Source organism: Salvia hispanica, chromosome 3, assembly GCF_023119035.1.
Source record: "Salvia hispanica cultivar TCC Black 2014 chromosome 3, UniMelb_Shisp_WGS_1.0, whole genome shotgun sequence".
In the NCBI taxonomy this organism is placed as follows: domain Eukaryota; kingdom Viridiplantae; phylum Streptophyta; class Magnoliopsida; order Lamiales; family Lamiaceae; genus Salvia; species Salvia hispanica.
This window is the reverse complement of record NC_062967.1, coordinates 7,359,868-7,377,022: the sequence shown is the minus strand read 5'-3', so window position 1 is coordinate 7,377,022 and position 17,155 is coordinate 7,359,868. Positions and strand designations below refer to the sequence as shown.

Sequence of the window (17,155 nt, the reverse complement as noted above, 5' to 3'; positions counted from 1 at the left end):
CAGTGGGAGAGCGCTCAAGATCCGACGTGCCAAAGGCCGATGGAAGCTCTGCAGTAAAACCAACCCCAGCAGCGGCAAAAGGGCCTGATCTTGTCACTAGTTTGTTTCTTGCTTACAATTCTCCCTCGATTCAGTTCTAGTTGTCTACTACTTTGTGACTCTGCTATGTTTGAAATGTAAATGTTTTTCTCGTCAAATGCATCAACGGCCAGCTTGATGGTCTTGCAACCTAGCATTTTCACTTACTTCAATTGCATTTCCACAAGCACTGTGAAAACGCATCCCGGTAATTGAAAGTGCCGAAGACCAAAGAGTGAGTTATTTATACCAAGCATGGCTAGATCCGGTCCCTATGGGAAGGAAAAAGAGTTCCATGCTCTTCCTTTCGAGAGGGGATTAGGAAAAACTATTGATTGCACTTCTTCCCAACCTTCGTGAGCATGAAAAAACGGCTCAAATGGTATGATAGAATCATACCTAAACAGAAATGGAGGTGACTTCCACATTGAGAAACTCGAAAACCATGCTATTTTCCTCGATCTCGTCCAACGTTTTTCTTCATTTTTCAGGGGCTTTATTGGTGGATATTTCTTAAGGGTTATTTTGTCACCTTTTTCATAAATAGTAGTAGTAGTAATAGGGTTATCGTAGTAAAACTTATATAGAAATGAGAATCATGTTTCACAACTTTTTTCGGCCAAACTTTTCTTTACATTTTTGAAAGCTCGTGTTAGACTCAATTGAGAGTGGAACAGAGGAGTAGCATATTTATTGAGTTCAGTTGGACTATTTTGATCAAAATGACACAATGTTAATTTCATATCTAGTGGTTTACTTCATAATAAAGTAAACCTCAGTAAGTAAAAAATATACTACGAAATAATTAGTTATAATATTCAATTCTTAATTTGCAAGCAATAGTTGTTCTCAAATTTGATAGATCACTTCATAATTCATTGGTTACATATATAGGATTTAATTTATAGTAGGAGTATCTTCTTGCGATAAGCCGAAGAGAATGGAAGCATTCATACAATATGGTTACACTTTTTTGCTTGAAATTATAATGATAGTAGTGTAATTAAGCAATAGGGTAGGATGGTCGCTTGGCAATGCCGCAGAGTCCTTCCACAATTCCACTCTCCCTTTGAATCTTTCCAAATCCAGCCTCACCCCAGTTCGTTCCCCACGAATTCTTTACCAACCAAACGTCTGAGTGAACTAAAGCAAATGGAGATTTTTCTCTGGTATTGTTCAACTTGAAGGAATGTCTATGACTTTTTGCCAACACACACGTTTCACAATTCAAAACATGTGAAGACGAAACAAATTCGGGAAAGAGTAGATGGAGATACCCTATAGATGAGTGGGGGTGAATTCCGTAAATATCCAGTTTCACAGGGGTCAAAATAAAAAGAGCTTGAGTTTTGGGAGGTATTGTGCAAAATCCGGACAGTTTGAGGTAGCAAATGGGTAGGAATATTTTGGTGGGTATCTTTTGTGAAATAATGGAATTAAGGGGTTGTTTATGGAATTTGAAGAAACTTGGAGTATTTAACTCCAATACTCCCCTTTCCAGATCCCTATCCGCCGCCACCCCTATTTCCTTTTCTTCAATTTTGTAGCTTCTGGATGGTGGGTGTTGATCGATGCTTTCCTCGCCGCCGACCTTACCTCCAACGGCCTCAAGCTGTGTTGCTCCTTCACTAACTTTTGCAACGTCTACTTTAATGCCTCCTTCTGTCTCTGTCACGGCACTAATTACAGCGCCCTCCGTGGCAGCAGGTCGACCGTTGCTCATTGCCACCATGGTACCGGCGCTGGCAGCTCTCCGTCGTCCCTCTTGGTTTCGACGTAACGGTGATGTCGAATCACAACAATTGACAAGGACGCAAGCGTACGTCTTCTTTGGCGTAATATGCCCCTCCTTATTCTCCGGCAGCGGTGTGTAACGGACGTCCTCTTTTTCTCTCATTTCTGGCAGCTGAAAAAGAGTTTCACCACGAAGATATGGTCTTCCGCGGTTTCCTAATTGGGAGGAGCTGTGTCAATGGGTTTCCTAGTTCCGCGGTTTTGATATGATCTGCCCTTCTCGTCGGCCTTGAGTATCTTAGAAATCCATGGCTAACAAACTAAGAACTGAGTGGTTTTTGAGAAGAAAAATACCTGTACAACTAAGAAAAAAGGGGAATATATAATGAGGCTAATTAACCAAGCGCGTTTTGTTTAGCTGTTTTATTTTACGGCTGTATGATATTTTGAGACTTTATGTACACCAAAAACAAATTTCATTCACCATTCTACATTTCTATGCTTTATTTGGAAAGAAATCACAAATGTATATGAATTTGACCGGTTAAGGGTAGTGAATATTTCCAAATAATAAGATGATTTGTGCCAAAGTTTAGCATTAATTGTAAGAATGGAATATTCCCACAAGTTAGTTACTACTATCATTTTTCAATCTTTAGATGAGCTTATGCTTTGAATTTATGCATAATATTTCAAACTAATGACGAGATTAGGCTCGTAAATCAATTCTTGATTTTTCAAGCTCCATACGAGATGATGCTCAGAAATAAGAAATAACTCGTAAAACTCTACACGAAAACTTAATTTTGATCTTTCAAACTCGAGACGAGATTATGCTTGATTACAATTTTTCAAGGTCTAGATGAGTCTATGCTTAAATGTCATTAACAAGTTCCATATAGAGATGATGTTAACAATTCATAAGTTAAAAGACATGATTTTTCAACCTTTAGATGAGATGATGCTCAGTTTGTAGAGGAATTGGAATGTGCATTGTTCTTAGACACAAACACAGCCACATATGTTCTAAACTTGTTTGCCTAATTGAGGCTAAAACAGAGGATAATCACATATCAAAATTAAAAAATACACCAAAAATTTATTACTATTAAAATAAATCATCCAGGATTTACAATCAGAATCACAAACATGTAGTTGCACCAGAGGTGCAACCACCAGTTGTACCCATTCCTTTGTATATACCAAAAAAAAGTACTACTATGACTGAATTTTCTAATATGGTAAGCTCTTAGAACTGGTGCTAACCACCAAAGCCTTGAGCTTGGAAGCATCTCCGGCCGCTCCATTAGCACGACGCGTGATGGTCTCCATGTTCTTATACAAACTCTGTTTCACAATCTTGGTCATCATTCTCTTCCCTTGCTCGGCATCCTCCTCACTCAGAGGCGATCCCATCGACACCCTCCCCACCTGCAGGGGCCCCGAATGTGGCCCCATCCTCGTCTGCTGCTCATCCTTGAACCACTGCAGCAGCTTCAGCGCTCTCTTCTGCGCCAACGGGCTCCCCAGCAGCGCCACTTCTAGAAGCACCTGCACGATCCCGGCCTTGGCCATCTTCTGCCTCTGCAGGGAGCTCTGGTGAGCCAAGACCATCAAAATGTAGGCAGAGAGCTCCTGGCACTTGGGCTTCTCCTCCCATGTCATGATCTCGATTAGCCCCTCGGGCACCGTGGGGTTCTGCTCCAGCGCCTTCCTCCCGGCTGAGGTCACTACCAAGTTGCCTAAGGTTGCTAGGCTTTTCTCCGAGGTCTCCTTCACCGAGGCTAGCTTCGTTAGGCTGGTCACGATCCCCGTTGAGATCAGGGCTGGCGCGTTGTCTAGAACCGAAGAGAGGTTGTGCAATGTGCTCAAGCAGAGCTCTTCTGTCTCTATGCTTGAACTTGATTCAAGAATGCAGACTACAGTTGGAATGATTCTTGATGAGTTTAGGGGAAATTGAGTGTTGGCTAGGCCTGATATAGATAGGAGGAGCTCTGCAAAGTCTCTCTTATCTGTTTCCTCTAACAAACTCAAATTCTTGGGCAATTTTGATAAAATTCCTGCCTCCACCATTAAAGCCTTGTTCCTAAATAAGAAGCACAAAAAAATGTTAGTCATTCAAGAACTACTATAAGTCAACAAGATTGAAAAAATGTGAAAATCAGAGTTTTGTATTGTCCATATTCAAACAAACATGCCAAAAATCAGCAACCCATTATTTTATGATCATTTACATGAATTTGAATTATGCTACTTGAAATGTCCTTGAGCCGTGGAGATTGGTGCAGAGTCAGCGCACCAAAAGAGACCACCCACTCCCACTTGGGGAAAAGAGAGATCGAATTATTAGGCTTGTTAAGTTATTAAAACGCAAAATATGCTTCATGACATATTATACTATATGCTAAAGTTAAAAGTGATGTTAGCTATCGTTATCTTCAACCTATACCTGTAAGTTATAGTATTATATTTTCTGGGTCAATCATATCCTTACACCAAGAACTTCAATTTCCACTCTGTATCATCCTATAAAACTAGAATTTCAAGCACCACATACGACCAAACAAAGTCCAAGTCCTATTGTTGAGGCACCTAACTTTTAATTAAAAAATCCTAGAATATAGTCGTATCGGCAGGGGATTATGCAGAAAAAAATTGGTAAGAGCAAGTATGTTTTCTAAATTATATTCCTAAATACATCCGTCCTCGATTAAGAATCAAACTTTGACCGGAGTTTTAAGAAATATAAAGAAAAGTTGGTTGAAAAAGTTAGTGGAATGTGGGACCTATTTTTTTATATTGGTTTTATAATAAAATGTGAGTGAATTGAGATAGTGGAATGTGAGACCTACTTATTATTTATGATAAAAATGAAGTGTGACTCTTAATTGGGGACAGATCGAAATGAGAAAGTGTGACTATTAATCAGAGACGGAGGGAGTATATTTTTTAAGTGATTCATATCATTATAGAGATTTTTGCATAACAATTTATATAAAACTTTAATAAATGTAAATATTTTCTTTTTCTAAAAATTAGCTCCATTTGTGTCCGCTACTACATATCGGGGAAGACTTCTCCGAAGCCGTGGCGCTGCCGGAAACCGCAGTTGGCGTCTACGACACCGGCCACTCCACCCACCCCACAAGTGATTAATGGGCAGTAGGCCTCCATAATGGTTGCAATTTCCATTTGTGAGTAACATTTTTCCAACTAATAAAGAATAAGTATAGCTTCGGCCCCTCCCGCAATAAAATATATTCAATCATCCAACTAGATTAGAGACTATTTGCTTAATCCCATTTAATTCGTCTAAAAAACAACAATAATTTTCAAATTGATGACCAAGACCTCAAAATTAAACTCCAATTTCAAATGAAATTGAAACAAATTAATTAAAATTTAAAACTCACGTGAAAGATGCATTAGCGAGTTCAATAAGCACTTGCACAGCCAATCTTTGATGCGCCGCCGCCGCCGCCGCCGCCGATCCAACCATAGCAACCAGCGGCGGAATAACGCCGAACTCCGCCATGGTCCTCCGCCGACTCACATCTTCCGCCGCGAGCCTCTTCATCTCCCTCGCCGCCGCCTCCTTCTCCTCCCGCCCCCCGAAATGAAGCATCTTCACCGACTTCTTCAACGCCGCCATCCAATCCCGATCTTCAATCTTCGCTTCTTCACACGTAATCATCTCTGTATCAATCACAATAGCCTCCTCCGCCGCCGCCGAATTCGAGCTAGATAAAAATCTTTTAATTTGCTGGTTATGGAAAAAGAATGATGTATTTGAAGAAGTATGTGTCGAATTTGTAGTTGCCTAACCAATTATTTGAATATTGAATAATCATTTATGTCTGACTTTTTTTGTTGAGAGAGAATCAGAGACTTTGCGAGAAGATACAAAAGAAGCAGATAGCACATGCAGCTTAAGCAATCTGTCTCTTTCGTAGGATAAATAGAAATATAATTTTATTAATTTTTTTTCCGGTACAATTTCACGAATTTAGATAATGGGATTATTAAATATTTTAATGGAGGCTTAATTAATAATAGATTTTGGAACTCCCACAAATGCCCATGTGATATCCAGCATTTTAGTTGGCTGGCGTTTTGGGACACTGAATTAGTGAGATATGACCTAATCATTGATGTAATTTAATTCCTCAAGGGCTAATTAAACATAATGTTACTTATTAATGGATGCAACTTTATTTTTTTAAACTTACAGTCTTACATTATAAGATATAATACTGATCAATATCGCGCAGGTATACCTAACAGATCCGGTTGGGATTATTAATTCATCTTTTACATCCTCTAATAATTATCGAATGTATTTGTTTATGAGTAGAAAAACTATCTCTGATTTGTGGTTCCATTGTTAAGCTACAGAATTTATTATTTTAATTAAGAATTAGTTTGTTTATATGATTAAAATATAATTCTGAACCAACATTAATTGCTTATTGTGGTGTAATGCTTTGATCGTCTGGTTCCATATTCCACCAAAACCGCTTATTTGTTCAGTTGTCCTCACACATGTAGGCTGCAATGGGATAAAATTAATAAGAGCTTATAAATATTTTGTCATTTGTATTTGCTTATGATCATATGAATTTATATAATATAAAGTAAAAAAAAAAATTACTTCCTGATTTATAAATCTTGCTTCTTAATTTATGGATATAAATTACTAAAATACTTGAAGATTGAGTACTGGCTAGTTACCTCTATTTTATCCCATTTATGTATACATAAAATCAATTTTTCAGAAGTGGGTATGGCCTTTTCATCTTTTAAACAAATTCAGTTAATCACATGAATTGCCTGGTGTTTACCAACTATATATAGATGAATGCATATATCAAACGACTTCACATGATATATCAAACGACTTCACATGATATATTATAGTGCTATTATTAATTTATTATCATGTTGTCTTGTTTCCTTATAATTTGGACTCTGAGGGAACAAAATCTAGATATATATTGTCCAGGCCAATTTCCACGTTACCACTAATCATACTGATTCTATTTATTTTTGTAATATATAAACATTTAATACTGTAAGATTCATTTATTAGGCAATAAATTTCTATAGAAAATCGCAAGACACGTGTGCTCTATGTAGTGGTTTGGTCTCCCATATCTAAATTAGAAAAGGACATTTCATAACCAAGATAAGTCACCGTGTTGCATTATTTTCACTTGCATTTCTTTTGAGATAATTTGCATTTCGATTTGTAGGTCTCCTGAATTCATCAATGCAATCAGACCAAATTAAATTCATAATCATAAAAAAGAAATACAATTTGTTAGTATACCGTTCAAGTTCATCTCCCATTCCTAGAAAAATACCACTCCTTTTTCTATTTAATCTTTTTCTGAAGGGAAAGTTTCATTTATTTACGTGATCACCTCCGTTGTTTCACAAGATTGAATAAACTAGAATAAAGATTGGTCACAAAAGTGATCCGAAAATAATTAGAATTAAAAATTGTTGTCACGACATTAGAAATAATCCTCGGCATCACAACTTCTCCTTTTATTTTATAAATATGTATATTAATTAGAATAGAAAAAACGTACTTGAAAATTGAATTCCCGTACATAATCGGAAAGGGAAAAATATGATAAATATGACGGTGGCAACATTACCATTTACCACCCATGTGGAGTTGCATTAATGAAGAACTTTTAAAGCTTTATTAATTAAATTCATCATGTAATTGAAGTTGGCATTGGCATTTGGCTCCAACTATTAATCAATTTACATGTTCATGTGGAACAATATGGTGTGCTCCATGCACTCAAATTTTGTACACGTGCAATTCTCATACAACACTTGGCTCTTTCTAAATTTGCATCTAATCCTATATAAATCTCTATAACGCCCACTTCTCTAAACACACATGCTTGTGTCAATAAATCTCAACATCTTCAATTATACTCCATGTTTCAACGTTGTTTGACTAATCTAATGAATTACTACAATGCACAATTATCCAACAAATATACATTAGTACATGTATCTAATAACATTACAACTATACAGTGAGAGTTTTATATGGAGTAATAATAAATGTAACTTCCAATTATATCACAAAATGCAATAACAGATTATGGCAACGTGTTTTATGTAATAAAATGTTGCTGCGAGATAATTCACCAAAAATTATCTTGGTAATAGACTATACGCATTTTAATTTTTAAAATCAACTTGATAAATTAACTAAGAGTTAGAGAGAGAGAGAGAGAGAGAGAGAGAGAGAGAGAGAGAGAGAGAGAGAGAGAGAGAGAGAGAAAATGGTTAAAATATTAGTTCTATTAATGAAAAATTAATTGCGTTGGACTTTGAATTTATATGGTCCATATCTAAGCTGGTGTGATTAGGATTTCCACTATTTGCTTCTACTTAGATGGTGGCTCTTCCTCCCAATTCAATTAATCTTTTTGAAGGAAAACGAGGTCTTAATTCGGTCGTATATGGAAACGTGAATATAAATTTCTTAGTGGAAATGACCCAAATATGAAGTTTACATGAATTTGGCAGGTTATAGTTAGGAAAGCCAGAATTAAAGCACAAAGGTTATACAACTTTATCTATATTTTATCTTTTTCATCATCGTTATTTTGTGTTTGCTTGCAAAGGACAATGGATAATCCCATTTTCATTGGATATTATTACTAAAAATATTCAAAAATTTATTGCACCAGCCGGGAATCGAACCCGGGTCTGTACCGTGGCAGGGTACTATTTTACCACTAGACCACTGGTGCTTTGCTACTTTGTTTTCCATATTTGTTGAAATTATTTGCACTTACTTCGTTACAACAGAATTCTGAGAAATATGTCTGATAGTCAGTTTCCATATGCCACTATGTGCGATGGCTTGTCCTCACACATGTAGGTATGTATACATACCTACATATATTTGACAGTCAGCTTTCATATGCCTACGTAGGTATGTATAGCTGAGAAATTTCCAAATGATGCAAAACCTTGGTAAAATTTTATTGGATTTGAGTTCTTATTGAATAGACCTAATAAGAACTCGATATATTTAGATTGAGTCGGGTTAGATTCGGATTACCTGTTAATAAAATAAAATTACTCCTTATTTTACTATTTAAAATATATTATACTTTAATATTGAGTTCTTACATTTGAAATTCGTGAACATTTTCATCAATTTATTAAATTCAATTATTCACATAAATTGTCTGGTTTAATTTACCAGTCTATTTATAGTTGGTACCTCATAATATTATAGTGCAATCATATATGTATTGCCTTTGTTTTGGACTTGAGAGAACAAAATCAATATACGTATTCTCCAGCCAACTTTCCACGTTACTACTCATCATATTGATTCTATTTAATATTTGTATTCAATAAAATACATTTAATAAATTTTATAGAAAATTGCAATACACGTGTGCTCTATCTACTGGTTTGGTCTCCCATATCTTCGAAATCTGGATAAATTACTGCATATATTTATTTTTTCAATTCTTATTAGATAATCTGCATATAGGTCCCTTAAATTCTCATAAATGCAATAAGGAAAAAAAAATTCGTAAATCTTAAAAATGGAAATACAATTTGTTAGTCTAATTTTAATCGTGTATATAATTACGTGACTTTCCTACGTAGTGTGTAATAAGATTAAATAAAGAATAAATACTCCTAGATATATTTATCGAGCAATAATGTAAATTAAGTTCAAGGAAAAACAACATTGGATCAAGATCTAAGTTATGCGAAAAGAATATTGAATGCAATATAGAAGAAACTCTAATCCATTTAGTTGCCGTACGATTATCATAATTTAATTTAAGATTAAGTTGTGAGATTATTTTAATTGGATAGGTGTGACTATAACTTATTATCATATAATTATTTATCTAAAATTAAGTTATGAGATTCAATTTTATGAACTAAATATAGAAAATAATAGTACTATATATTTAGTCATATGATATAATCTTTCAAATTGAACTGAATAATTCAGTAGAAATATCTTCTGCTTGAATTAAAACGTCTACAAACTTGCTCCTCATTACCAATACCCAAAAACTAAACTTGTCACAGTCACACCATGTTTGCAAAAGGGATGGTGGCAAGTTTAGCATTTACCAGCCACGTGGAGTAGCAATTGATGAGAAGTTGCAAAGTTTTTTTATACCCATCAATGCCATCATGTGTTTGGATTTGAAGTTGGCAATATTTGGCCCAAACTATGATGCCATATTATATGGTGCTCCAAATTTTGTACACGTGCAAATGCCATACAACACTTGGCTGGGATATAACGTGACTTCCAAATTCTATCATACGGAATCCAAACAGTTCATAAATTAATGGTGTTGGGCTTTTCAATTTATGTGGTGCAAATCTGATTTAAGCCTGTTTCAAGAAGTAACGTGATTAGTATTTCTTCTAATTGTATCCACTTAATTAGATGGTCACTTCCAACTTGCTAACGTAATCTCCGACCATTTACGCCAAACTCAAACTCATTTTTGAGTATATGTCACATCAAAAAGTAATTTTACTTCAATCATTTACACCATATTTATATTTACACCATTTTTGAGTATTTGTCTAACAAAATTTTGGAGTAAACCACCATATTTGGTGTTAATCCATTCAAAAACCCAAAAATGGGTTTGCCTTTGGTGTACGATTGGAGAAATTTTGATGTATGGTTGGAGATGGTCTAACAACTAACAAAGAATAACTGCCTGCGTATTCATTTTATTTGAACAAAAGAAAAATTGCACCAGCGGAAAAATTGCGTATTGTTGCACCAGCCTATAAATATTCTAAAAAATTCTCAAAAACAAAATTAAATAAAACTGCACCAGCCGGGAATCGAACCCGGGTCTGTACCGTGGCAGGGTACTATTCTACCACTAGACCACTGGTGCTAATGTATTAGCCTAAGCTATCTGTTTTTATTATTAATATTCCATATACAGAGTATTTATTTTATTACTACAGCGTATTTGTTTTTTTGATGAGTTTCTGTGGTTTTATACATATAAAATGAAAATAGTCACAAATGATACTCCCTCTGTCCGCGATTAGGAGTCCCGGTCACTTTTGCACCCCCGTTTTATAAAAATCATAAAAGATAGTTAAAGTGAAGAAATGGTAAAGTAAGAGAGAGAATAATGTTGAGTATCAACAGTATTCTCTCTTTTACTTTATAATTTCTTCACTTTAACTATTTTTTATCATTTTTATAAAATGGTTGCGCAAAAGTGACCGGGATTCCTAATCGCGGACGGAGGGAGTATATGTTGACAGACCCATGTATAATATACTCGTTATTTATGCAGAAGGAAACGATGTTGTTAGCCTTTAGAATAAGGCAATTAACATGCATTCAGCTAAACCAATCCTTTTTTCAATTTATTTTGAAATTAATAAAAACAAACCTCTATTGCCAACGTTAATTAAAACTCAAATGAGAGAAAATTCATCATCGTCATCGCCAGTTTCATCAGCCCAATCCACTTCAAATTTGCCGGCTGATTTCATCAGTTCAGTTAGTCCGGTTAGATCTTCTAAATACGTCGGATGGTTGATGGCTTCAAGTATAAAATCCAATCCTCTCTTCTCATACTCCTCCACAACCTGCGCATGTTTAACTTAATCAACAAATTACATGCCTTATATTCAAATATTCTGTGAAATAAATCTTACAATGGAGCTACAAGCAGTGCAACTTGCAGACGCATGGCCGACGAGGATCATCTGAGAAAACTGGGACAGAGAGCCTCGCACTTGATGGGGCAGAATTCCGAGAGGTTGATCGCCGCCATTATCAATTGTGCTGGAAAATTCAGCTTTTGCTGATATCCTATAATGGATATAATAGAAAAGATAAGGAAAAACGTGGAAAGGAACTCACGGATAAAAGCTAGAAAGTGTTCAGAATAGACATACCCAGAAGGATGATGTAGAATACCTACGAGAAGCTCAACTGCGAGAGAAGATGCAATAGGAGCAAGTCCTGGACGTGTGACAGTACATTGCTGGTCTAATGTACGGTTAGAGGTTGACTGCCAAGCAGACGAGAACAGTTAAGATTGTTTTCTCTGTAATAAAGAAAGGAAAACATAGATGTGTGTGTGCTGGGGTGGGGGGCGTGATATCCGAGATCAGTAACTTCAAAATACTTACATCAACTGGAGCAACAACGTCATTGCAAAAGTAACAACCCAATCTCTGCCCCCTATTCTCCCCCTCAAGCGAGATGGTTGCGATTTCAGCAGATAAATCATTTACAGCTTCTGTCTTTATTTCATGAGAAGAACTAAAAGGACCAGCTCCATGGCGCATAACTAGAAAGCTATCAAACCCGAGAGCAGCAGTAATAGCGATCTACATTTAAAGCAAACAAGTTCATAAATCAGTAACCAGATACTATAATTCATTGGCTAACATATAACAGGAATTCAGATGATGATTACAGAAAAATCATACTCAAGGAGGAAAGAGGATCAACCTTGTTGGTTTTGGCACTAAGAAGAGTTGGAAGCCACCTACTTTCTCGTGTATCAGTTAGCAAAAATATTACATCATGTGAATCTATTAAGTTATGCAACTGTTTGCAGTCTTCAAGCACACTATTCTCGTCTTGGCTCAGTACAGGATGCCCAGGCATAGGAATAGCCATTACAACTGATTGTGTTTCCTGCGATATATATAGCACATGAAATAGTGAGAAAGACAATAAAAAGAACGTGCCCTTGTGTGAAGAAATTGACATCATGAACGAAATACAGAAGATAACACTATGTACCACTGCTGGATATATTCTAGATAAACTTTTAGCAGCTGCTATGGCCTTAAATTCACCACCATTCAGACAATCATCCAAGGTATACAGCGACTGCCGAAGTGGATTAGACATAGAAACTCTACCACTATCAACAAATGTGATCTTCCTAACACCCCATGCCTGAAATAATTAATAAAAGTATAAAAGGCAAGTGAGCTCGACACAAATATTGTGTGATATATAGATTTCTAAAATCCATACCATAAGCATCCTAGCAACCTGGCATCCAAGTGTACCTGCACCTAAAAGAAGGCATCTTGTAGATGACAAGACAGTCAGATTTAGTGATGGCAGCTGACGCCATCTCATAAGCTTTAAGTTTAAATCGGCAGCTTCAACTGCTAACCTGTCAATATCCATGTAAAACTAACAATTGGACACTGTGAAGAGGTTCTGAATTGTCTAGTAGTAGATTTTGCAGAATACCTATTTGGATCCATTGTCTTGGCAAGACTAATGCACCTTGATGCCTTTCTCCCTCTGTTATTGAGTTCCCAGCCAACAGCATTTGGCACGTTCTCATGATTTCTCAGCTCTAAATGAAGATGCTCGAATGAGAATGCATAAAAAACGGAACTTCTGAAACAAGACAGATATTCTGGTAGATCTACCTTGCGAATTTGATACTGATGCTTCTCCCACCAACGATGATTCTAAATCAGCCAAACCACGACTCTCACGATAGCAGAAAAAATGAACCTTAGGAAGACACCATCTTCTGAAAATATACCATAAGAAGTTTCGAAGTGGCCAACCAGGATTATTTGGAAGATGGCAAGGGTCATAAAATCCAAACAGGATCTGCAGGGAATTGGACATGTGGTTCAATTATGTAGCGGTGATTGGTCATTCAGCTTCATTCGTGCAAAGACATCGATATTAACAACATATGTCTTTTCTGCAATTGGGTTTAAGTTGATATTTTATTATCACAATCCTTTCAATACACATATGACAAACCTTATGACCATCCCTCTGACAGGCTTCAAACTCAGCCAGATGCCTAATAGTCGCAGCAGAATTTGAAGGAATGGATACCAGGAAGAAAGGAATATCTGCAAAAGACTTTACCTTTAGCTGTTACTTAGTGGAAGTAAAGACACCTACCTAACAATTATTAAGGATGGCATTTACCAGTTGTTGAGCACATATTGCGCCAATCATTACAAGCAGCCGTCACAGACTCCACCTACAAGCACAATGTTATCTTATATATCAAACTTAACATCTCAAAAAGATGAGAGTAATACCAGCAGCTTGATATTTAAAGCACCTCATTCTTACTAAACCATTGAGTAGCCGGCTTAAGATTAACAACAGTTGCTGGAGGGTCAAGAACCAATGCTGGGAAAGCAAACCAATAATAAAAGCTCCATTTTTTCAAGTCAGCAAATGAAATGACGAGGAATCTTGATAGAAGGCTGCAGTCCTCCTGGACTTTGCCGGATATGATATCCTCCAATATCTGACATTTCACAAAACATGGAAATGAGAACATACCCAAATTCAAGCAGATTTTTCGTCATAAAGATCAATTCAAACAAAATATGAGTTCGGACTTTGGAGCAGAAGAGAAAAGCCTCAACCTCAATAAATTATGCATAAGGCGAGTCAAAAAGATAAAACAATTAATAAAAATTAGACCTTTTTTGCTTCTGCTTTGAGTAGGCTTTGTTTGTCGAGAGCCTGGAACCCCTCCAATGTGTTTGTATTGTAAAGAATACCAGGGATTGGACATCTATTCCTGTTCCCACGACTTAATACAGGCTCAAGTGATTGTTCATTAGACTCAGGAGGTAATGATTCCGTGAAAAGAGTTAAATGATTGGATACTTGCCGATGTGAAGAAGGGGCATAGAAACCTGCCATGAGAGTTACAATAGAAGTGAAAACGTCTTCATGGTTCAAATAGCTACAGGTACTCCCTAGTCCCTAGAAGTCAATTAGTTCAAAGTACAGTGCTTGCGAAAAAAGGGTATCCTCATTAACCTCTAAAAGTCAGGTAGTTACCACTGCTTATTAGTGGTTAACAGTGAAAGCATGTAGTTTAGGGAGCATCTAATAAAAGAAAACCAGCAATGTTAGTAACATGCAATGGATTAGCAATGGCCCAAACATTTCCAATCTGACATTAGACATTTTCTACACTTTCAGGGGGGGATTTCAGTGGGAACCTAGGACCTGTGAAGTATTATCACTGCATAACTCTGATTTATTTGTATGCCCAATATATTTTTATCCCCTTAATTAATACCTACAATCTGATTAGCATTACTGATGCCATACAATTATAATATCATATCTAAACACTTAAATTCACACCTGAAAGGGGATAGAACAAATTTAGCAGTAAAGCAACAATGACATTCCATGAGACATAACTGGATGAATAAACCTAAAAGTAATTAGTGATGCCGATGAGATTGCAGCCTACAAATAACAGCACAATGCACTGATCTCAACGCAGTTTTAATTTGTGGAAGTCATGAATCAATCCAAAACAAGCTTGAAAATTGGAAGCAATCCAGGTGTAATTTAAAGTGTACCAGTGATAGGAATAGGAGATTCGTCAATCCCAAGCTTGTTGAGCTTCAGTGATGACAATCTGTGCCAAAATCCCTCGTCCACTGCACTTTGAAAAGGAGCGAATTGAAGAACTGATTCATTCCCTTCATCCACCGAACTGGACGACATGAATTCCTACGCTCCTCTTTGCTTTGATCGATCAAATAGTATTGACAATTGGGGTAAAACTACGCCGCATAAGGATCTGCGACTTGCACAACTCTATACCCAAACGCTGCGAAAAATTAGAAGAAAATTAGGGCACACAGTTGGGACTAATGGAGTTTGTGCCGTTCTCGGGTTTGGATGAGGTGAGAAGAAAGTTGGATTGAAGTCTTGTAGATTTCTGTATCTTCCAAATCCGATCCATACGCTGCTTCAACACCTGTTAAATCCATGTTTCTTGAATAGTTAAACAAAACATCTCGATTGCTTAAATATTTACGTCAGCGACCCCATTTTTGGGGTATTTTTTATGTTTTATTTAATTAATTTATTAAAAGAAATAGAGATTTTGATTTAATATACTCTACGTATGATTTAAAGATCGTATGTTGCATTTTGAGATCCGATTTTAAAAATCTAATTACTTCTCACTTTTTATATGCTTATTTTACATTTTACTAACTTTTGTCACTCAATTTTCTTCACAAAATTCAAATATATTTTTGAAGCTCGCATCAAATCAAAGATAATTCAAATAACTTTTGCAATTTTTAAAATATATTTTATTCCTTTTATTTTTAGACTGGAAGATATTTTTGTATTTTGTAATTATTATTCTCTTTTCTCTCATTTTATATTCCAACATAATTATTGAACTGATAATCGCTCTATGTGAAAAATGCTTAATTTAGTTCCACCAATTAGTGTTTACCTTTCTGGAATCCTACCTCTGTTTGAACTTTTAAGCCATTGTAAACATAATTTATTTGATAATCTATATATTAGTACTAGTATTAATTACTGTATATAGTACATTAGTACTTATCTTTATGATTTAGTAGTTGATAATGAGACATCTAGACTATCTTTAAATCCGTAAATGCATCAATTATAGTTTAGGTATTTGGAATGCTGAAATGTTGCTTACTAGTTCACCACAAGGTGGCACTGGCTTGGTTGCTTACGACTTCTAATTTCATTTATTTTGAGTTCATTGTAACATGTTTGCAGTGAGATAGTGTAAATGCTTCTTAAGCTTGGTGACATATCCAAACAGAGCTCATTATTTGGTGTATTAACATAGGAAAGTTGAAGAGGAGGAAGCATTCAAAGATTGATCCGATCACTGGCCAGGAGCAAACGCCTCGACCGGGAAAGTCTTGGTGATACCGGCAAGGCTCTTGAAGTGAATCTTCCCAGTGGGTGGATCATCAACAGTTATCTGACTCACCGGAGGCCATAGAATCAGCTCCTTGGCCTTCACTCCCTTGAGCTTCTTGATTTGCTTCTTCTCCACGTACCCGGTTATGTCCGTGTCGTAGCTCACGAGCTTGCTTATCATCTTGAAGTTGTGCTCCACCTTCGCCTTCTGCTGGATCCACATGTATCCGCTGCTCCTCACGAACCCTACTTCGATCACATCCGCCAGTGGGAGGAGGCCTCCTGGCAGCTCGAACTCTTCGAGGAGGGCTGTCGCCTGTTTTAGCCCTTCTTCATGGCCTTTCTTCACTATTGCTCCTTCCCTTTCTGCCATTCTTGATTTGTTTGTTTTAGTTTTGAGATTTGTGGGGTTTTGAAGTAGTTGATTGATCAGAATTTATACAATGGATTCACTCATTAGAAACAAAACTGTAATGGAGAAACCAACGTGATGAGCTTTGTTTATATCAAAAGAACTAGTGTTTTGCACAACAATGCTGCTCGTCATTTTCATTCGACTGTGTAATCTTTCTCGATTATGGCTTCTATAGC

General features: G+C 36.4%; 3 protein-coding genes, 1 long non-coding RNA gene and 2 other non-coding genes across 7 annotated transcripts; 1 reads left to right on the top strand and 5 right to left on the bottom strand.

The window, feature by feature from the left end:
- The first annotated feature begins 1,406 nt into the window (after positions 1 to 1,406).
- LOC125215792 lies at positions 1,407 to 2,303 on the top strand. Its single transcript, XR_007175305.1, has 2 exons — positions 1,407 to 1,897; positions 1,985 to 2,303. It is a non-coding gene; the product is annotated as an uncharacterized LOC125215792 (long non-coding RNA).
- Positions 2,304 to 2,899: 596 nt separating this feature from the next.
- LOC125211069 (U-box domain-containing protein 7) lies at positions 2,900 to 5,724 on the bottom strand. The gene is made up of 2 exons (XM_048110754.1): positions 5,226 to 5,724; positions 2,900 to 3,898 (listed from the first exon to the last, which is right to left on the bottom strand). The coding sequence occupies exons 1-2, from the start codon at positions 5,504 to 5,506 to the stop codon at positions 3,046 to 3,048; spliced, it is 1,134 nt and encodes a 377-aa protein (XP_047966711.1). The 5' UTR covers positions 5,507 to 5,724; the 3' UTR covers positions 2,900 to 3,045.
- A 2,802-nt stretch (positions 5,725 to 8,526) lies between these two features.
- TRNAG-GCC lies at positions 8,527 to 8,597 on the bottom strand. Its single transcript has one exon. It is a non-coding gene; the product is annotated as a tRNA-Gly (tRNA).
- Positions 8,598 to 10,680: 2,083 nt separating this feature from the next.
- Positions 10,681 to 10,751, bottom strand: TRNAG-GCC. The gene has a single exon. It is a non-coding gene; the product is annotated as a tRNA-Gly (tRNA).
- Positions 10,752 to 11,138: 387 nt separating this feature from the next.
- On the bottom strand, positions 11,139 to 15,629 carry LOC125216770 (ubiquitin-like modifier-activating enzyme atg7). Of its 2 annotated transcripts, none has more exons than XM_048118534.1 (14): positions 15,220 to 15,629; positions 14,318 to 14,535; positions 13,947 to 14,138; positions 13,808 to 13,862; positions 13,634 to 13,728; positions 13,285 to 13,474; positions 13,100 to 13,208; positions 12,875 to 13,019; positions 12,635 to 12,793; positions 12,338 to 12,526; positions 12,013 to 12,213; positions 11,776 to 11,891; positions 11,533 to 11,689; positions 11,139 to 11,463 (listed from the first exon to the last, which is right to left on the bottom strand). In XM_048118534.1, exons 1-14 carry the CDS (start codon positions 15,365 to 15,367, stop codon positions 11,290 to 11,292), a joined length of 2,148 nt encoding a protein of 715 aa, XP_047974491.1. In that variant the 5' UTR covers positions 15,368 to 15,629; the 3' UTR covers positions 11,139 to 11,289. The 2 variants fall into 2 exon arrangements, with proteins under 2 accessions (XP_047974491.1, XP_047974492.1); XM_048118535.1 differs by having other exon boundaries at positions 11,324 to 11,463; positions 11,798 to 11,891.
- Positions 15,630 to 16,526: 897 nt separating this feature from the next.
- On the bottom strand, positions 16,527 to 16,937 carry LOC125209165. Its single transcript, XM_048108773.1, has one exon. The coding sequence runs from the start codon at positions 16,935 to 16,937 to the stop codon at positions 16,527 to 16,529; it is 411 nt and encodes a 136-aa protein (XP_047964730.1).
- Positions 16,938 to 17,155: the final 218 nt, after the last annotated feature.

What these genes read in the sequence shown, in the direction of transcription:
- LOC125211069 (XM_048110754.1), bottom strand. Translation starts at nt 5,506, where the DNA reads ATGATTACGTGTGAAGAAGCGAAGATTGAAGATCGGGATTGGATGGCG. An exon ending in CTCGCTAATGCATCTTTCAC is followed by an intron (nt 3,899 to 5,225) that starts GTGAGTTTTAAA and finishes CTTCTTATTTAG; the next exon opens with GAACAAGGCTTTAATGGTGG.
- LOC125216770 (XM_048118534.1), bottom strand. Translation starts at nt 15,367, where the DNA reads ATGTCGTCCAGTTCGGTGGATGAAGGGAATGAATCAGTTCTTCAATTC. An exon ending in GTCAGAGGGATGGTCATAAG is followed by an intron (nt 13,475 to 13,633) that starts GTTTGTCATATG and finishes AATTCCCTGCAG; the next exon opens with ATCCTGTTTGGATTTTATGA. An exon ending in ATTCTACATCATCCTTCTGG is followed by an intron (nt 11,690 to 11,775) that starts GTATGTCTATTC and finishes TATCCATTATAG; the next exon opens with GATATCAGCAAAAGCTGAAT.
- LOC125209165 (XM_048108773.1), bottom strand. Translation starts at nt 16,937, where the DNA reads ATGGCAGAAAGGGAAGGAGCAATAGTGAAGAAAGGCCATGAAGAAGGG.